Source organism: Scyliorhinus torazame, chromosome 13 (genome assembly GCF_047496885.1).
Source record: "Scyliorhinus torazame isolate Kashiwa2021f chromosome 13, sScyTor2.1, whole genome shotgun sequence".
In the NCBI taxonomy this organism is placed as follows: Eukaryota; Metazoa; Chordata; class Chondrichthyes; order Carcharhiniformes; family Scyliorhinidae; genus Scyliorhinus; species Scyliorhinus torazame.
The window spans coordinates 205,948,697-205,969,851 of record NC_092719.1 but is presented as its reverse complement, the minus strand read 5'-3'; the positions used below and the strand labels follow the sequence as shown (position 1 = coordinate 205,969,851).

At 45.3% G+C, this 21,155-nt stretch overlaps 1 protein-coding gene across 2 annotated transcripts in view; it reads left to right on the top strand.

Moving 5' to 3' along the window:
* Positions 1-21,155, top strand: part of usp4 (ubiquitin specific peptidase 4 (proto-oncogene)) — a 135,772-nt gene that overhangs the window by 14,000 nt on the left and 100,617 nt on the right. For both annotated transcript variants that reach the window (XM_072472959.1, XM_072472958.1), the window contains exons 3-4: positions 7,525-7,655; positions 12,020-12,146. In XM_072472959.1, coding sequence (XP_072329060.1) covers positions 7,525-7,655; positions 12,020-12,146 — 258 coding nt within the window. The remainder of the gene's footprint in view (positions 1-7,524; positions 7,656-12,019; positions 12,147-21,155) is intronic.

The window sequence follows — 21,155 nt, the reverse complement described above, 5'->3', positions numbered from 1 at the left end:
TGAGTACAGTCCCAGTCTACTCAACCTCTTGTCATAATCTAATCCCCTCAACTCTGGGATCAACCTAGTGAATCTCCTCTGCACTCCCTCCAGTGCCAATATGTCCTTTCTCAGGTAAGGAGACCAAAACTGAACACACTACTCCAGATGCAGCCTCACCAACACCCTATACAATTGCAGCATAGCCTCCCTAGTCTTGAACTCCATCCCTCTAGCAATGAAAGACAAAACTCGATTAGCCTTCTTAATCACCTGTTGCACCTGCACACCAACTTTTTGCGACTTGTGCACCAGCACACCCAGGTCCCTCTGCACAGCAGCATGTTTGAACATCTTACCGTTTAAATAATAATCCATTCTGCTGTTATTCCTCCCAAAATGGATAGCCTCACACTTGGCAACATTGAATTCCATCTGCCAGACCCTAGCCCATTGACCTAACCTATCCAAATCCTTCTGCAGACTTCCGGTATCCTCTGCCATTTTTGCTTCACCACTCATCTTAGTGTCGTCTGCAAACTTTGACACGTTGCACTTGGTCCCCAACTCTAAATCGTCTATGTAAATTGTGAACAACTGCGGGCCCAACACTGATCCTTGAGGGACCCCACTAGTTACAAGTTGCCAACCAGAGGCGCACACACTTATCCCCACTCTCTGCTTTCTGTTAGTTAACCAATCCTCTACCCATGCTACCACTTTACCCTCAATGCCATGCATCTTTAGTTTATGCAGCAACCTTTTGTGTGGCACCTTGTCAAAAGCTTTCTGGAAATCCAGTTATACCACATCCATTGGCTCCCCGTTATCTACTGCACTGGTAACGTCCTCAAAAAATTCTACCAAATTAGTCAGACACGACATACCCTTTGTGAACCCATGCTGCGTCTGCCCAATGGGACAATTTCCCTCCAGGTGCCCCGCTATTTCCTCCTTAATGATAGATTCCAGCATTTTCCCTACAACCAAAGTTAAGCTTACCGGCCTATAATTACCCGCTTTCTGCCGACCTCCTTTATTAAACAGTGGTATCACGTTTGCTACTTTCCAATCCTCTGGGACCACCCCAGAGTCTAGTGAATTTTGATAAATTATCACTAGTGCGTTTACAATTTCCCTAGCCATCTCTTTTAACACTCTGGGATGCATCCCATCAGGGCCAGGAGACTTGTCTACCTTTAGCCCCATTAGCTTGCCCAATACTGCCTCCTTAGTGATTACAATCATCTCAAGGTCCTCACCTATCATATCCTTATTTCCACCAGTCACTGGCATGTTATTTGCGTCCTCCACTGTGAAGACTGACCCAAAAAACCTGTTCAGCTCCTCAGCCATTTCCCCGTCTCCTATTATTAAATCTCCCTTCTCATCTTCCAAAGGACCAATATTTACCTTAGCCACCCTTTTTTGTCTTATATATTTGTAGAAGCTTTTACTATCTGCTTTTATATTCTGAGCCAGTTTACTTTCATAGTCTACCTTACTCTTCTTTGTGGCTTTTTTAGTAGCTTTCCGTTGCCCCCTAAAGACTTCCCAGTCTTCTAGTCTCCCACTAATTTTTGCCACTTTGTATGTTTTTTCCTTCAATTTGATACTCTCCCTCACCTCCTTAGATATCCATGGTCGATTTTTCCCCTTTCTACCGTCTTTCTTTTTTGTCGGTATGAACCTTTTCTGAACACTGTGAAAGATCGCTCGGAAGGTTCTCCACTGTTCCTCAACTGCTTCACCATGAAGTCTTTGCTCCCAGTCTACCTTAGCTAGTTCTTCTCTCATCCCATTGTAATCGCCTTTGTTTAAGCACAAAACACTAGTGTTTGATTTTACCTTGTCATCCTCCAACTGTATTTTAAATTCCACCATATTGTGGTCGCTCCTTGCAAAAGGATCCCAAACTATGAGATCATTAATCAATCCTGCCTCATTACACAGGACCAGATCTAGGACCGCTTGTTCCCTTGTAGGTTCCATTACATACTGTTCCAGGAAATTATCTCGGGCACATTCTATAAACTCCTCCTCAAGGCTGCCTTTACCAACCTGGTTAAACCAATCGATATGCAGATTAAAATCTCCCATGATAACCGCTGTACCATTTCTACATGCATCCGTTATTTCTTTGCTTATTGCCTGCCCTACCATCCTGTTACTATTTGGTGGCCTATAGACTACTCCTATCAGTGACCTTTTCTCCTTACTATTCCTGATTTCCACCCAAATTGATTCAACCTTGTCCTCCATAGCACCAATATCATCCCTTACTATTGCCCGGATGCCATCCTTAAACAACAAGGCTACACCACCGCCCTTACCGTCCATTCTATCCTTTCGTATAGTCTGATACCCTTGGATATTTAACTCCCAGTCGTGACCATCTTTTAACCATGTTTCAGTAATGGCCACTAAATCATAGTCATTCACGATGATTTGCGCCATCAACTCATTTACCTTATTTCGTATACTACGAGCATTCAGGTAAAGTACACTTAAGCTGTTTTTTATGTCTTTGTTATGAATCCTAACACCTTGATCAGTACCTTTTCGCAATTTATTTTTCCTCTTACCCTTTCTCCAAATTCCCTTGTCTTTGAACCCATATCTCTACATAATAACCTGTCACGTAACCTGCTGCCTTGATCTCCATTAACCATTATACTGTCCATAGCTTTACACTTCCCTTCCCCCCAACTTGCTAGTTTAAAGTCCTTGTGACCAACGTATTTATCCTATTCGCTAGAACACTGGTCCCAGAATGGTTCAGGTGAAGACCGTCCCAACGGTACAGGTCCCTCCTGCCCCAGTACTGATGCCAATGCCCCATGAAATGGAATCCCTCTTTCCCGCACCACTCCTTTAGCCATGTGTTAACTTCTCTAATTTTCTCAACCCTATGCCAATTGGCACGTGGCTCGGGTAGTAATCCAGAGATTATAACCCTGGAGGACCTTTTCTTTAATTTAGTCCCTAGTGTTTGATAATCCCCAAACAGGTCCTCTTTCCTATTCTTACCTATGTTGTTAGTCCCAACGTGGACCACAACAACTGGATCCTCCCCCTCCCTGTCCAAAATCCTTTCAAGCCGATCAGAGATGTCCCTCACCCTGGCACCGGGCAGGCAACATACCATGCGGGACTCTCGATCTGGCTTACAAAGGATGCCATCAATCCCCCTAATTATAGAATCCCCTACAACTACCACTTGTCTTTTTGCTCCCCCCTCTTGAATGGCTTCCTGTACCACGGTGCAGTGGTCAGTCAACGCATCCTCCCTACAGCCCTCTTCCTCATCCACACAGGGAGCAAGTACCTCATACCTGTTGGACAAGGTCAAGGGCTGAGGCTCCTCAACTCCTAAACTCAGGATCCCCCTACCTGCCTCCCTTGTAGTCACACCACTCTGTCCCTGACCACTGTCCGAATTAACAGTACTTATTCTACCGGGTGTGACTGCCTCCTGAAACAAAGCGTCCAGGTAATGTTCCCCCTCCCTGATGTGCCGCAGTGTGTGCAGCTCGGTCTCCAGCTCATCAATTCTGAGCCGAAAATCCTCGAGCAGCCAACATTTGCTGCAGATGTGGTCACTGACGGTCTCAATGGGACCCACCAGTTCCATCATCATACAGCAACAGCACATCACCTGTCCAGCCATATTCAACTAGTTAATTAATTTAAATGCTTAAAAAAAAAATTTTTTTTTTATAGAACCTCAAGGATAAACCCGAACACCAACAAAAACACAGCCCTCTCTGGCCACTCACCCACCTAAACTCAGATGCACTCTGTTCCAATCAGCACTCCGTGACTAAAGGCACTCTTGCCACACCTTTTGTGCACTCATCTCTCCCAGCACTGTCCCGGCTCTCTCCTCCCGCGCTTTTTAAATCTCCCGGCTCTCTCCTCCGGCGCTGTTTTCGCTGTCCCAGCTCTCTCTGCTCCCGCGCTGTTTTCGCTGTCCCGGCTCTCTCCTCCGGCGCTGTTTTCGCTGTCCCGGCTCTCTCTGCTCCCGCCCTGTTTTCGCTGTCCCGGCTCTCTCCTCCCGCGCTTTTTAAATCTCCTGGCTCTCTCCTCCGGCGCTGTTTTCGCTGTCCCGGCTCTCTCTGCTCCCGCGCTGTTTTCGCTGCCCCGGCTCTCTCCTCCGGCGCTGTTTTCGCTGTCCCGGCTCTCTCTGCTCCCGCGCTGTTTTCACTGTCCCGGCTCTCTCCTCCCGCGCTTTTTAAATCTCCCGGCTCTCTCCTCCGGCGCTGTTTTCGCTGTCCCGGCTCTCTCTCCGGTCGCGCTGTTTTCGCTGTATTTGGATATACAATATTTGGCTTGTATTCTCCTGAGTTTAGAAGTTTGTATGTTTGCATATTTCCAAAACTGAAATCAACAGATTGTTTTACCCAGGAAGGGTATTAAATATGAAATACAGTCAAATGGCGTTGAGATCTCAAATCATCCATTACCAATAAAATGATGGAATAGCCTTGTGGGGTTGAATGTTTATTACCCAAACAATGATGATGATCTCCTTGAAGGACTAATGCTTGTAGCTCTGTATCAATATGTAGCTGAACTTTGATTACATTTGTTAGAGCATAATTAGGCTTTGCATGTGTAATTTTACTTGGATAGGCATGTACAAGTGCGAAAGGGATGCCTATTTTGAAAGCAAAAAAGATTTTTCACAATTTAATGACGATAGTGCAGAGCATTTCCTAAATGATAAGAAATTGGAAAGTGTAGATGTATAAAGAGACATGGGTGTCCTTCTCCATAAGTTACTGAAGGCTAGTTTGCCGGTATAGCAAGCTATTAGGAAGGCTGATCGAATGTTAGTCTTTATCGCAAGAGGATTTGAGTACAGGAGTAGTGAGATATTGCTTCAATTGTATAGGAGCTTGGTTAGAAAGCACCTGGAGTAACTGTGTGCAGTTTTGGTCCCCTTACCTCAGAAAGGATGTTATTACCAGAGAGGCAGTGCAACAAATGTTCACCAGACTTGTTCCAGGGCTGGCAAAACCATGAAGCGAGATTGGGAAAACTGGGTCTGTATTCTCTAGAGTTTCGAAGAATGAGAGAAACTTTGAAATACTTAAAGGAATGCATAAGGTTATTGTAGATAAGATGTTTCCCTTGGTTAGGGAGTCTAGAACCAGGGGGCACAATTTCAAAATAAGGGGGATGCAACGTAGGACCGAGATGAAAAGAAATGTAATTACTCGGAGGGTTGTGAATCTCTGGAATTCTCTACCCCAGAGAGCTGTGTGAGGTCAGTCATTGATTATGTTTAAAACAGAGATTGATGAATTTCTGATGAACAGTAATGTAAAGGGTTATGGGGGTAGTGGGTGTAAAAGGCATTTCGATCAGCCGTGAACGTATTGAATGGTGGAGCAGGCCTGATAGGCTGAATGGCCTACTCCTGTACCTATAAACTCTAAAGGCTTCTTGGATAATCTGAAAAGGGTAGACTTCAGAGTTTTGAATTGTGATTGTAACTTTCTTTTAAATAAAACTTGGCTCCGAATCCTTGCTTTTGTAAATATGGTACTATAGAGCTATTTAATGAGTTTTGAAACAACCACCACATTGCAAAGTTTGCTAAACTGAACTGTGCTGCTGTGGGGATGGAGAGTTGTTCCATGTTTGCTCTTGGGTGCCTTCTATCAACTAATTTAGGGCAGCAAAGACAGAGACATGGAGGTAGGTCAGTTCCATTTATGATATAGGTCAAGCATGGCCCACATGATAAGTTACATTTTTCTGAAATTTTCATTACACATCGTTGCATCTGAAATTGTCAGTTTTTAAAAATTTGTTTTTGTTTTAATGTGCAAAAAATATTAATGATTCTACTCTTCCGCATAAGACTGCTTATGTTAATCTGCAGCATTAATATTCCTCCCCTGTCCCTGGCCGTGTTAATTGTGACTTAGTAAAATAAGGTAACTTTTTTTGGGAATGGTATTTATGCCTGTTGTGGGCTTGAAATGTGTCTGATACAGGCAACCTGCTTCCCAGATACAAATTTGTCCGATGAACTGTGATCAGGTCTAATGTTTGCCTGCAAAATAGTTTTATCTCCTTGCAGTCTGAAACATTGTTCCTTCGTTTATGTCAGTTCATGTTGAGTGTCCTTCCTAAAATAGAACTGCTGAAACAGGCTTCTTGGCTGAAATGCTCCTAGAGCATCCAGGGGTCAGATTAATGCACGGTGACTGCCTGACATCCTTGGCTTCTGTTGATAGTTATGCGACTGGTTCAGAATAGATGCAGTTGCTACCCATGAAATCAGGCTTGTTTTGTGTGGTATCTGCCAACTAGTGATTGTCATGTAATCAAAGATGCTCATAAATCTCCACAGCATCTTTCTAAAGAAATTAATTCTAAATGGTAATTTCACCTAATAATTAGAGACCAGTAAACCCGTCTCTTGAGGAAAGCACAGTACATGATTTGGCTCAAATCGAGTGAATTAGATTAATGTAACCATCTGGTATTTTTTGTTAGTCCAGGTTAGTAGCATTTGACCAAATGTTTCTAAAGTTGTACTTACACAGCAAATTAGTAAGCAGGTTACTTGCTGTAATAACAGATGTAAATGATGGTAAAATTGTCCACAAGAAGGTTTTAATTGTGTGTTTTGGGTCTGTGCTTATTTGTTTAACAACTCTTAATTCTTTTCTCTTATCGCAAAAACTACATGCATATAATTGAGACCCTTCGGTTTGTTGATTTGTGCCTCCATCTTGGATGGAGCCATGTTAGGTGAATTGGACATTCTGAATTCTCCCTCAGTGTACCCGAACAGGCGTGTGGTGACATGGGGATTTTCACAGTAACTTAATTGCAGTGTTAATGTAAGCCTATTTGTTACAATAATAAAGATTATTAAAAACCCATCTGGTTCACTAATGTCTTTTAGGGAAGGAAATCTGGCACCCTTACTTGATCTGGCCTACATGTGACTCCATGGTTGACTCTTAAATGCCCTCAGATATCAGCCTCCGTGAACCAGCCCGTACCAGCCTCCCCGAACAGGCGCTGGAATGTGGCGACTAGGGGCTTTTCACAGTAACTTCATTTGAAGCCTACCTGTGACAAGCGATTTTCATATGGGAGATAAATGCTGGCCCAGCGACACCTACATCCCATGAACGAATAAAAAAAAAAAAAAAAAAAAAAGGAATTTTAGCTTACCTAAACTTGCTCATTTACCTTAGTCCTGCATATAAGTTGCCTGTAGTATTGTATATTATGTGATAAAACAGCTTATTGTTCACTTCATCATGAGCTACAGGTGCACAACTTGTCTATCCATCTAAATGTTCTCAAGGATGTAAGTTATTCTTGAGAAAACATTTACCTTACGCAATAACATCAAGACTACACCTGTGTTAGTCATATAACTAGGGTTACATATTTTAAATCTTTGGACTTGCGTCACCGTCCTCCAAACTCAACTAAAGATGCTTGGAAAATGCTGAGAAGTTATTAATATTGTAACATCTTAACTTGTAATCTGTTACTTTTTTTATATAGCTGTAGAATCACAAGCCCTGAAGGATCACTTGATTGATGAGCTAGATTATGTTTTGGTTCCCACTGAAGCTTGGAACAAGTTGGTCAATTGGTATGCATGTGTTGTGGGTCAGGAACCCATTGTACGAAAGGTAAGATTGTTAATCCAAGGATGTGATTTGGCTATGATTAGCAACTGAATTTCAGTTTAATTACTGCCCTTTTAAAAGTAATTGTTTTGGTAATGAACTCAAAATTGTACCAAAGCTGGATGGAATTGTTTCCAGTGCACATTGAAAAATAGAAATGAACATAATTCTACAACACTTAACTCGAGAATATATGAATTCTAAAAAATAATATTTTATTGTGTTTATTGCCTATTCTTAGTCTCTCCTCCCCTGTGGGCATTAGACGAGGCAGGACTATCCAACGGCCCCCATGGGCATTAGGAATAAACTAATGTCGTGGGACTGGGATCACATGTAGGAAATCACAAAAGAGTGCTGCAACTTTCATGGTGCCAGCTCACCAATTACTAAGTTGATTGAACTTAAAATCTACAGTTTATCATGGGTTGCTAGTCCATGAAGATAACCACTACACTATATGTATGGTTTGGACATGGCCAGTAAAAGTTAAGTCAAAGCTTTCTTAATACAGGTCTCAAACTAAGAGTTTCCCATAACATGTTCCTTGCCCACTGGCAGATAATAAAGATCAGAAGAATAAAATATAATGGGAGCCAGACAGGGATAGAACATAGAACATAGAACAATACAGCGCAGTACAGGCCCTTCGGCCCACGATGTTGCACCGAAACAAAAGCCATCTAACCTACACTATGCCATTATCATCCATATGTTTATCCAATAAACTTTTAAATGCCCTCAATGTTGGCGAGTTCACTACTGTAGCAGGTAGGGCATTCCACGGCCTCACTACTCTTTGCGTAAAGAACCTACCTCTGACCTCTGTCCTATATCTATTACCCCTCAGTTTAAAGTTATGTCCCCTCGTGCCAGCCATATCCATCCGCGGGAGAAGGCTCTCACTGTCCACCCTATCCAACCCCCTGATCATTTTGTATGCCTCTATTAAGTCTCCTCTTAACCTTCTTCTCTCCAACGAAAACAACCTCAAGTCCATCAGCCTTTCCTCATAAGATTTTCCCTCCATACCAGGCAACATCCTGGTAAATCTCCTCTGCACCCGGTCCAAAGCCTCCACGTCCTTCCTATAATGCGGTGACCAGAACTGTACGCAATACTCCAAATGCGGCCGGACCAGAGTTCTGTACAGCTGCAACATGACCTCCCGACTCCGGAACTCAATCCCTCTACCAATAAAGGCCAACACTCCATAGGCCTTCTTCACAACCCTATCAACCTGGGTGGCAACTTTCAGGGATCTATGTACATGGACACCTAGATCCCTCTGCTCATCCACACTTTCAAGAACTTTACCATTAGCCAAATATTCCGCATTCCTGTTATTCCTTCCAAAGTGAATCACCTCACACTTCTCTACATTAAACTCCATTTGCCACCTCTCAGCCCAGCTCTGCAGCTTATCTATATCCCTCTGTAACCTGCTACATCCTTCCACACTATCGACAACACCACCGACTTTAGTATCGTCTGCAAATTTACTCACCCACCCTTCTGCGCCTTCCTCTAGGTCATTGATAAAAATGACAAACAGCAACGGCCCCAGAACAGATCCTTGTGGTATTCCACTTGTGACTGTACTCCATTCTGAACATTTCCCATCAACCACCACCCTCTGTCTTCTTTCAGCTAGCCAATTTCTGATCCACATCTCTAAATCACCCTCAATCCCCAGCCTCCGTATTGATGTAACATGACCGCTGAAATCCAGTCACACTGTTAAGTTTTCTGCTCGTCTGTGTTTCAATTCTGAGCAGCCATGTTACTACAGTGAAATCAAGAAGGTTGGTCTATGAATGATTCATTGATTTATTGATATAAATTTATGACCTATTCTGGAGGTAGACCTCTATGAGGCGAGTATCTCCTACACATTCTGTAAAAATAGTACACTCTTTGAATGGTTTTAATATGGAAAGGAGATGTTGGTGGGCCAACTGAGTTGAGAAAATGTTGCTAAAACATTAGTCTGGAGGGCAGCACGGTGGCGCAGTGGTTAGCATTGCTGCCTCACGGCGCCGAGGGTACATGTTCGATCCCGGCTCTGGGTCACTGTCAGTGTGGAGTTTGCACATTCTCCCCGTGTTTTCGTGGGTTTCGCCCCCACAACCCAAAGATGTGCAGGGTAGGTGGATTGGCCACACTAAATTGCCCCTTCATTGGAAAAAATGAATTGGGTACTCTAAATTTATTTTAATAAAGACATTAGTCTGGTTAATTTAAGCTCTGTTTATACTGTATTTTACAACTGAGGTTTGCTGACTCAAATGATGAGGATGAGGACAAATGAGATGAGGAGAAATTTCTTCAGCCAGAGAGTGGTGGGTCTGTGGAATTCATTGCCACAGAGGGCGGTGGAGGCCGGGACGTTGAGTGTCTTTAAGACAGAAGTTGATAAATTCTTGATTTCTCGAGGAATTAAGGGCTATGGAGAGAGAGCGGGTAAATGGAGTTGAAATCAGCCATGATTGAATGGTGGAGTGGACTCGATGGGCTGAATGGCCTTACTTCCGCTCCTATGTCTTATTGTCTTATGGTCTAAACAGGAGTCAAAAGGGAGCTTTTACCATGCTATTTTCTTGGCAGCTGCTTTTGTTTTTGTTAATGTGAAAAACAAACTCGAGCATCTGAACTCCAAAGCTCCATCTTTTAAATTCTTTGGCATCGCACAATACAAGTATGTGCCAGACACTGTCACATATACCCGAGTGTTATATGTCAGGATTTATACAAGTGGTGTCTGAACTCAAAACCCCAGATGTTGTGCTTATTACATGTTCATCGTAATTTGGTATGATGAAAGAGGAGACATAAACATGTTTCTTGAGGATAAAATTTGGAGTTGATTATCAAAGGTCTATCATTTTATGCTACTTTAGTAGAAGAGTAGAACTTAGCCATTACTTCATGTACTTTTATGACTTGCATTTTGTTAAATTAGATGAACAGTTATTATCTCTGTTAGTCATTCGTGTAACTAACTTGCTTATTAATGAGAAACAGATTTCTAACTTAAACTGCCTGTGAAGGATACTTGCTCTGAGTGAAATCTTTACCTTTTTTGGTTACCCAGTACCAATATTGTTCACAAATTAGATCTAGTTGGTTTGATACAGACTGAGATTGTTTGGTGTTCATTTGGGTGTGGCTTTATGTTGCAAGCCCATTCCCATTGGGGACTGAGTTTAGACTGCAGAGACTTGATTCATAGACAGCCAACAAATATTTGCGCTAAATTTGAATCCACGAGGCTATATACCCCCAGTCTGCAATCTATTTTGACTTATCTTTGTAAACTGGTATACATCTGCGCTGCTCCCCACCCCAATCTATACAGTCCAAGGTCAACAGCGGAATCATTGGAATCTTGTCATGGATGTATTAGCTGCACCTCACACTTTTAATATCCACTGAGTAAGGGATCAAAACCTTTTTTAGTTGAGAGCACAACACTTTAATGTTGTAGGTAGCAGTACCCAGATGCAGTCAAGATGTGAGATTTTTTAAAAATTCCATTGTGATATACTAGCAACGTGCCCATATTTTATATGTATTTAAAAGATTGGTTTATTGTGTAAGTCACATATAGTTTAATTCTATTTTGTAGACCATAATTGAAATTAGTTTTTAAAATTCTGTTTCCTTTTGAAGGGCCACATTAAAGAATAGTATCTAAACTTGATTGTTAAATATGTGTGTGCTGTGATGCATCCACGTGATGTTTGCAGGATATTATTGCTGTGAATATGAAAATCCATTTCCTAATTCTTTTGATTAAGTGTTCATCGTATTTATTTTAAAAGTATTTGATGTGCTATATGTATTACAGTGTGGTGCTTTTTGGACTTCAACCGATGAGTAACATCCAGCTAGCTAATTTGCTCTGTTTTAATCTCTGCTGATTGTCAAACTTTTATAGTGTTCAGTACAGTAAATGAATGAATCACACGTGAAAACATGAAATGCACTCATCCAACACAACAAAAGTTTGAATATCGTTGTGCAAGTGATGCAATAGTTCTTTTTGAGTTAGCTTTGCAGATGACTCGAAATGGTAATGTAAATTGTTAGTGAGGGTAGATAGGGCTGTCTACTTCTCCATAACCACATAGGAGAGCCTCCTACCAGTTTCAGTGTCCAATTAGCAGAGATCTGGTAGCATTGGTTCAAGGATCTTTGCTTGGAATGGCATTTCTGCCTGTATATTTTGAAAGACAAAAAATGTGTGGCTTTGGGGTGGAGGGGATTGTGTATTCATACCAAGATATAACTTTGTTTCTCTGTATGTATTTCCATAATCTGTTAGCTTTGTGTTTTTTTAATGTAATGATGCATTCTGTTCACAGGTGGTTGAGCATGGAATGTTTGTAAAGCACTGTAAAGTAGAGGTTTACCTCCTAGAATTGAAATTGTGTGAGAACAACAACATGGAAAATGTGGTGACACGCCATTTCAGCAAAGCAGATACCATAGGTAAAAACCCTTCCAATCTTTGTTACTTCTGGACATTGTTCTGGTGTAAAATATGATTGCATGTTTTTTTAAACTCGTGCTTTGATCCTAAACATTGCATTATTCAACTAGACCATGGCCATTTTCTGCAATTATCCCCAAATTCTTTGAGGTGTTTCATCTCAAGAAATCAATCCATCTGTCTTAAACATGCTCATTGACTGACCTTTGCGGTTGAGAATTTTAAAGATTCACCAAGAAATTCCTTATCAGTCCCAAATGGTTTTGAAAAAACTGCTTTTAGTAAGACCTCAAAGCCTACATCACTTACATGAGCTCATAACAATTATTAAATATCCTATCTACATTTCCTTTATTTGTGAATATTATGGTTTAGAGATTTTTCTCCAAAAAAGGTGGTGAGTTACTCGCTGTCGGATTCCTAGTCTTTGACCTTCCCTGGTAGCCATTGTATTAATATGGCTAGTCCAGTTCAGTTTCTGGACTAGGATGTTGACTGTGGGGGATTCAGCGATGGTAATGCCGTTGAATGTCAAGGGCGATGGTTAGATCCTCTCTTGTAGGAGATGGTCATTGCCTGGCACTTGTGTGGCATAAATTTAACTTGCCACTTGGCAGCCCAAGCCCGGATATTGTCCAGTCTTGCTGCATTTGGACATGGACTGCTTCATTATCTGAGGATTTGAGAATGGTGCTGAACATTGTGCAGTCAGCTGCAACATCCCCACTTCTGACCTTATGATGGAAGGGTGGTCATTGATGAAACAGCTGAAGATGGTTCTGCCTAGGACACTAACCTGCGGAACTCCTGCAGTTAGTTATGTCCTGGAGCTGTGATGATTGACCTCCAACCACCACAACCATCTTCCTTTATGCCAGGTATGACTCCAACCAGCAGAGAGTTTTCCTCCTGATTCCCAATGACTCCAGTTTAGCTAGTGCTCTTTGATTCCTGACGTTGAAGTCAATTCCTGCAGCGATTTCAAAGATTTTTTGTTGGACGATGATGTAGATTATACATCACATTACCAAATTATGTACAACCGTTTACCTTATGTTTTAAAAAGGTACCAGTTTAGATGGGTGCATTATAACTACTGACATAAAGTACCTAATTAGAAGAGAACCAGCAAGAAGTGCAGTCACTAAGAAAGCAACCGCAGCAGACTAACCCACCACTGCCACCCAACAAAAAACATTTTTCCTATCCAGCAGAAGGGAAGGGTTCAGATTCCGAAGGTGTGGGTAATGGAGAGATGACATGATTGGGAGAAGCAGTGACAAATCATGGAGAGCTGGTAACAGTAGAGAGATGGAAAAAGCACAAGCTGCATTGCTAGCTTTTTACAATAAATTTCTTGGTTGATGTCAAATCTGAATGAGAGTTTCATTAATAGATTTACTATAATACCAAGTTTCATTTTTTGTGTCGGGTCTTGATTCTTGCATCTCCTTTTGTAGCCTGTCCGGTTTCTTTTTTTAATAAATTTAGAGTACCCAATTATTTATTTTCCCAATTAAGGGGCAATTTAGCATGGCCAATCCACCTAACCTGCACATCTTTGAGTTGTGGGGGTGAAACCCACGCAGACATGGGGAGAATGTGCAAATTCCACATGGACAGAGACCCAAGGCCGGGATTCGAACTCGGGTCCTCAGCGCCGCAGTCCCAGTGCTATCCACTGTGCCACACGCCGCCCGAGCCTCCTGTCCTGATTGCCGCTTTGCGGTGGGGGATATTGTCTTCAGTTTTCATGGCTGCAGACTTGTGGATAACTTGAGTCCTTGAGGGCTTTGAGAGTATGCAAGAAGTCACACTGTGCATGATGACATCACATTGCAGCCAAGAAAGCAAGTAATTTAGATTTTGAGCTGCTAATCTGCAGAAATAGCAGTTTTGCAGATTTGCAAGTTGTGGATTATTGCCCCCTACTCAGTAAACCACTTGTATTGTTTCTATTATAATTATAATTCCTGGTCCCCGAGATAACAGCTGTCCAAGGCAGATGTAACAAGTGGCAGCACTCAAACAGTCTGTGGATGAGACAAATGTAAAGTTTCACTTTGAGTTGTGTATAACACTCCTTCAGATTCCCACATGGAGCAGATCAGTCCTGCATAGACATCCACAGTTCATTGCACTCAATTCAGCAGGCCATGGGGTTAGATTTACCACCTTTTCTTACAGTTAACGGATGGCAAATGTATCACTCCAGTTTGCTTATTTCTGGTGTTGGATTTGAGTAATTTCATTCTGACACTACTTATGACAAGCAAAAGCAACATTAGAATAGCCAGTTTACTCTAAGGACTAGAGTATAAATTGTGACTGGAAACTAAAGTAGAACTCTGATCGCTTCCTTTTTAAAATTTAAAGTACCCAATTAATTTTTTTTTTCCAATTCAGGGGCAATTTAGCGTGGTCAATCCACCTACCCTGCACATCTTTGAGTTGTGGGGGGTGAGACCCACGTAGACACCGGGAGAATGTGCAATCTCCACTCGGACAGTGACCCAGGGCCGGGATCAACCCCGGGTCTTTAGCACCGTGAGGTAGCAATGTTAACTACTGCACCACCGTGCTGCCCAACTCTGATCACTTCTGGATTAAGAGAGTTAACCATGTCACTTATCTCCAAACCTTATGATCAGTGAAGTATATCTTGATGATTATACCATATAAAACTGAAATGTCGAGCAAGATATTGCTTTTTAATCCAACTTCTTGGAATTTGCTATTACTAAAAATTAATTTCTTGATACCTGAAACTCTGGCAAGATTTTTAAGCTTTGCAGTTGTTTCAGATTTCCTTTGAATCGAGCATTGAATGTATATTGCTTATTGCTTCCGTAATTACCTACATCTGATTTGGTAGGATATGGGTTGCTTGGATTACTTTCAGCTATATAGCAAATTTATAATGTAACCTAAGACCTGCGGGGATGGGTAGAGAAAATGAAGTTACTTGGGAAAAGTGAACAAAGGCATTCTACAAGAAGGATAGCAACAGCTCGAAGTGGTAATCCAAGTTAAAATCAATGATTTAGAGGAACGGTGTTGTCCTACAGGCAAAGTTTCAAGAGTTAGGGAAAAGATGAAAGAATGGGACCTCAATGGTGTTAATCTCTGGATTGCTCTCTGGTTGTATATGCTGCTAAATACATAATCGGGAAGATAATCCATGTGAATGTTTGGCTGGAGAAGTGGTGCAAGATGGTGGTTTTTAGACTTTTGGAATTGGTGTTGCAGCCTTTTACCTGCAGTGAGGCAATTAGAAGGCATTTGTGATTTCCAAAAGCAGATGTTTTTTAATGGGTTACTTCCTTAATTCCGAATGGTTTTTTAAAAAATATGTTTATTCAAATTTTTCCAACAAAATTTTATAACAAACAAACCCCCCCCCCTAACAAAAAGAAGAAAGAACACAATCAAAAATAATAAACTACTGATACATTGGGTTTCTCCCACATATATTAACCCCCCCCCCCATAACATTCAAAAGTACCCTTGGGGAAACCCCCGCCCAGAAACACCCCCGACAGAGACACCCCCCCTCGGATTGCTGCTGCTGCTGACCTCCTCCTAGCGCTCCGTGAGATAGTCTAGAAACGGTTGCCACCGCCTGAAGAACCCCTGCACCGACCCTCTCAAGGCAAACTTTATCCTCTCCTACTTAATGAACCCTGCCATGTCGTTTATCCAGGCTTCCATACTGGGGGGCTTCACGTCCTTCCATAATAGCAAGATCCTCCGCCGGGCTACCAGGGACGCAAAGGCCAGGATACCGGCCTCTTTCGCCTCCTGCACTTCCGGCTCGTCCATTACCCCAAATAGTGCCAACCCCCAGCTCGGCTTGACCTGGACTTTCACCACCTTGGACATAGTCCTCGCGAAACCCCTCCAGTGCCGGGCACGACCAGAACATGTGAACGTGATTCGCCGGGCTTCCCGCGCACCTCCCACTTCTGTCCTCCACCCCAAAGAACCTACTCAACCTCGCCCGTGTCATATGCGCTCTGTGAGTAACCTTGAATTGTATTAGGCTGAGCCTGGCGAAAGAGGAAAAGGAGTTAACCCTACTCAGGGCATCAGCCCACAGACCCTCATCAATCTCCTTCCCAAGCTGCTCCTCCCACTTGCCCTTTAGCTCCTCTACTGAAACCTCCTCCTCTACTTTCATCTCTTGATAGATCGCCAAAACCTTGCCTTCTCCGACCCATACACCCAAAATCACCCTGTCCTGAATCCTCTGTGCCGGGAGCAATGGGAATTCCCTCACCTGCCGCCTCACAAACGCCCTCACTTGCATATACCTGAACGCATTTCCCGGGGGTAACCCAAACTTCTCCTCCAGCGCCCCTAGGCTCGCAAACGTCCCATCTATAAACAGGTCCTCCATTCCTCTGATCTCTGCCCGCTGCCAGCTCCGAAACCCCCCATCCATCGTTCCCGGGACGAACCGATGGTTCTCCCGAATCGGGGACCAAACCGAGGCTCCCACCTCGCCCCTATGCCGTCTCCACTGCCCCCAGATCTTCAACGTTGTCGCCACCACCGGAATCGTGGTGTACCTTGTCAGCGAGAGCGGCAGCGGTGCCGCCACCAGCGCCCTCAGGCTCGTGCCCCTGCAGGACGCCATCTCCAACCTCTTCCACGCCACCCCCTCTCCCTCTATTACCCACTTCCGGATCATCGCCACGTTGGCTGCCCAATAGTAGCTGCACAGATTCGGCAGCGCCAGCCCTCCCTGTCCCTGCTACGCTCCAGGAACACCCTCTTTACCCTCGGGGTCTTATTTGCCCACACGAAACCCATGATGCTCCTACCTACCCGTTTAAAAAAGGCCTTGGTAATCATAATGGGAAGGCACTGGAACACAAAGAGAAACCTCGGGAGGACAGTCATTTTAACCGACTGTACCCTGCTCACTAGCGAGAGTGGCAGCACATCCCATCTTTTGAAATCCTCCTCCATCTGCTCCACCAACCGCGTCAAATTGAGCTTGTGCAGGACCCCCCAGCTCCCAGCCACCTGGATCCCCAAGTACCAAAAGTTCCTTTCCGCCCTCTTCAATGGTAGGTCGTCTATCCCCCTTCCCTGGTCCCCTGGATGCACCACAAAGAGCTCACTTTTCCCTATGTTGAGCTTATAGCCCGAGAAGTCCCCAAACTCCCTTAGGATCCGCATGACCTCCACCATCCCCTCCACTGGATCTGCCACATACAGCAACAGGTCATCCGCATACAGCACCGCCCGATGTTCCTCTCCCCCTCGGACCAACCCCCTCCATTTCCTGGACTCCCTTAGTGCCATGGCCAAAGGCTCGATTGCCAATGCAAACAACAACGGGGACAGGGGGCACCCCTGCCTCGTCCCTCGGTACAGCCGAAAGTACTCCGACCTCTGCCGATTCGTAGCCACACTCGCCACCGGGGCTCTATATAGGAGCCTGACCCAACTGATAAACGCCTCCCCGAACCCAAACCTCCGCAACACTTCCTAAAGATACTCCCACTCCACCCGGTCGAAGGCCTACTCCGCGTCCATAGCTGCCACTACCTCCGCTTCTCCCTCCACCGATGGCATCATAATCACGTTGAGGAGCCTCTCCGCACATTAGTGTTTAGCTGCCTGCCCTTTACAAATTCCGTCTGGTCCTCATGAATCACCCCAGGGCCACAGTCCTCAATTCTCGTAGCCAGCACTTTTGCCAGCAACTTAGCATCCACATTGAGGAGCGAGATCGGTCTATACGACCCACATTGCAGTGGGTCCTTCTCCCGCTTCAGAATCAGCGAGATCAGCACCCCGGACATTGTTGGGGGCAGGCCCCCCCCCCCCCCCCCCCTCCCTTGCCTCATTGAAAGTCCTCACTAACAACAGGCCTAGCAGGTCCACATATTTCCTATAAAACTCGACCGGGAACCCATCTGGCCCCGGGGCCTTCCCTGCCTGCATGTTCCCCAATCCTTTAACCAGCTCCTCCAACCCAATTGGCACCCGTAAACCAGCCACCTCCTGCTCCTCCACCCTCGGGAACCTCAGTTGATCTAAAAATCATCGCATCCCCTCTTCCCCCACTGGGGGCTCAGATCTGTACAGCTCCTCATAGAAGTCCTTAAATACCTCATTTACTCTCTCCGCACCGTATTCCCCCTGCTATCCTTAACTCCACCTATCTCCCTCGCTGCCACCCTCTTACGGAGCTGGTGTGCCAGCATCTGGCTCGCCTTCTCCCCATACTCGTACGTCGCCCCCTGTGCTTTCCTCCACTGTGCCTCTGCTTTCCCTGTGGTCAACAGGTCAAACTCCGTCTGGAGGCTTCGCCGCTCCCTAAGTAGCCCCTCCTCGGGGGCCTCTGCATATCTCCTGTCCACCCATAAGATCTCCCCCACCAACCTCTCCCTCTCCCTGCCCTCTCTCTTCTCCCTGTGGGCCCTAATGGAGATTAACTCTCCCCTGACCACCACCTTCAGCGCCTCCCAGACTACCCCCACTTGCACCTCTCCGTTATCATTGGCCTCCAAGTATCTCTCAATGCACCCCCGCACCCTCCCGCACACCACCTCATCCGCCAGTAATCCCACATCCAGACGCCACAGCGGGCGCTGGTCCCTCTCCTCTCCTAACTCCAGCTCCACCCAGTGCGGGGCGTGGTCTGAGATGGCTATGGCCGAATACTCCGTTCCTTCCACTTTCGGGATTAGCGCCCTACTCAAAACAAAAAAATCTATCCGGAGTAGGCTCTAGGTATATGGGAAAAGAATGAGAATTCCCTGGCCAGGGGCCTAGCAAACCTCCATGGGTCCACTCCCCCCATCTGGTCTATAAACCCCCTAAGCACCTTGGCTGCAGCCGGCCTCTTCCCGTCTTGGATCTGGAGCGATCTAATGCTGGACACAGCACCGTGTTGAAATCCCCCCCCCATTATCAAGCTTCCTGCCTCCAGGTCCGGAATCCGACCCAGCATGCGCTTCATAAATCCGGCATCATCCCAGTTCGGGGCATATACGTTTACCAGTACCACCCACACCCCCTGCAACCTACCGCTCACCATCACATATCGACCTCCATTATCCACTACAATATTCATTGCCTCAAACGACACCTGCTTCCCCACCAGTATTGCAACCCCTCTGTTCTTCGCATCCAGCCCCGAATGGAATACCTGTCCTACCCATCCCTTTCTCAACCTGACCTGGTCTGCCACCTTCAAATGTGTCTCCTGAAGCATGACCACGTCTGCCTTCAGTCCCTTTAAGTGCGCGAACACTCGGGCCCTCTTAACCGGCCCATTCAGGCCCCTCACATTCCAAGTTATCAGCCGGATTGGGGGGCTTCTCACCCCCAGCCGACTAGCCATCTTCTTTTCTAGGTCAGTCATGTGCCCGCTCCTCCCGCACCCTCCAGTTCTCCAGACGGCGGACCCCCCCCCCCCAACCACAGACTCTCAATTTGAGTCCAACTTTTCAGTCTGTATAAAGCTCCAAGCCTCCTCCAGCATTTCGAAATAGTGGTGCCGATCTTGGAATGTGACCCACAATCGCGCTGGCTGCAGCATACCGAACTTCACCCCCTTCTGATGGAGCACCGCCTTGGCCCGCTTAAAGCCAGCTCTCTTCTTGGCCACCTCTGCACTCCAGGCCTGGTAGATTCGGATCTCCATGTTCTCCCACCTGCTGCTCCGCTCTTTCTTGGCCCATCTCAAGGCACACTCTCTATCCAGAAAGCGGTGAAACCTCAGCACTACAGCCCTTGGCGGCCCGTTGGCCTTGGGTCTCCTTGCCAGGACCCGATGAGCCCCATCTAGCTCCAGGGGGCCCGGGAAGGCTCCCGCGCCCAACAGCGAATTGAGCATCGTGCTCACATATGCCCCGGTATCGGGCCCCTCAACTCCTTCAGGAAGACCCAGAATCCGAAGATTCTTCCTCATCGACCTTTTCTCCAGGTCCTTAAGTCTTTCGGCCCACCTCTTGTGCAGCGCCTCGTGTGCCTCCACCTTCACCGCCAGGCCCAAGATCTCATCCTCGTTCTCCGAGGCTTTTTGTCGCACCTCCTGGATCGCCGCCCTCTGGGTCTCCACTAGCTTCTCAATCGCTGCCTTCATTGGCGCCAGCATCTCTGTCTTCAGCTCCTCAAAGCAGGGTTTAAGAAACTCCTGCTGCTCCTGCGACCACTGCGCCCATGCTGCTTGGTCTCCACCCACCGCCATCTTGCTTTTTCTCCCTCTCACTTTTCGTTCCTCCAAGATCCCTGTTTTCACCGCTCCACTCTTGGTCCAATCCATACACGGTCGGGGGGACCTTGCTGTCACCTTCCTACACTGGAAGCCATCGAACAAGTGCCGTTGGGGCCCCTCTAGAGAGCCCTAAAGTCCGTTCCCGGCAGGAGCTGCCGAACGTGCGACCTATTCAGGCATGGCTGCAACCGGAAGTCTAATTCCAAATGTTTTATCATGACTGACTCATCAATTTGACAAAAGTTATTTACATTTTGCTACATAAGCCACAGAATTAAGTGTGTTATTTACGAAATAAAGTTAGTCCCAAAATCCATGCTATTTTGTTTTACATATACTTTTAAAAAATAAAAAAAAATTTAATGTACCCAATTTTTTTATCAAATAAAGGGGCAACTTAGCTTGGCCAATCCACCTACCTTGCACATCTTTGGGTTGTGAGGGTGAGACCCACGCAAACACGGGGAGAATGTGCAAACTCCACAAGGACAGTGACCCGGGGCTCGGACTGAACCTGGGTCCTAGGCTCCATGAGGCATCCGTGCAAGCCATCGCACCACCTTGTTTTACATATACTTAGAACCATTGAATTTACAGTGCAGGAGGCCATTCGGCCCATCAAGTCTGCAGCGGCCCTTGGAAAGAGCACCCTACTTAAGCCCCCGCCTCCACCCTATCCCTGTAACCCAGTAACCCCACCTAACCTTTTTGGACACTTACGGGCAATTTAGCATTGCCAATCCACCTAACCTGCACATCTTTGGAATGT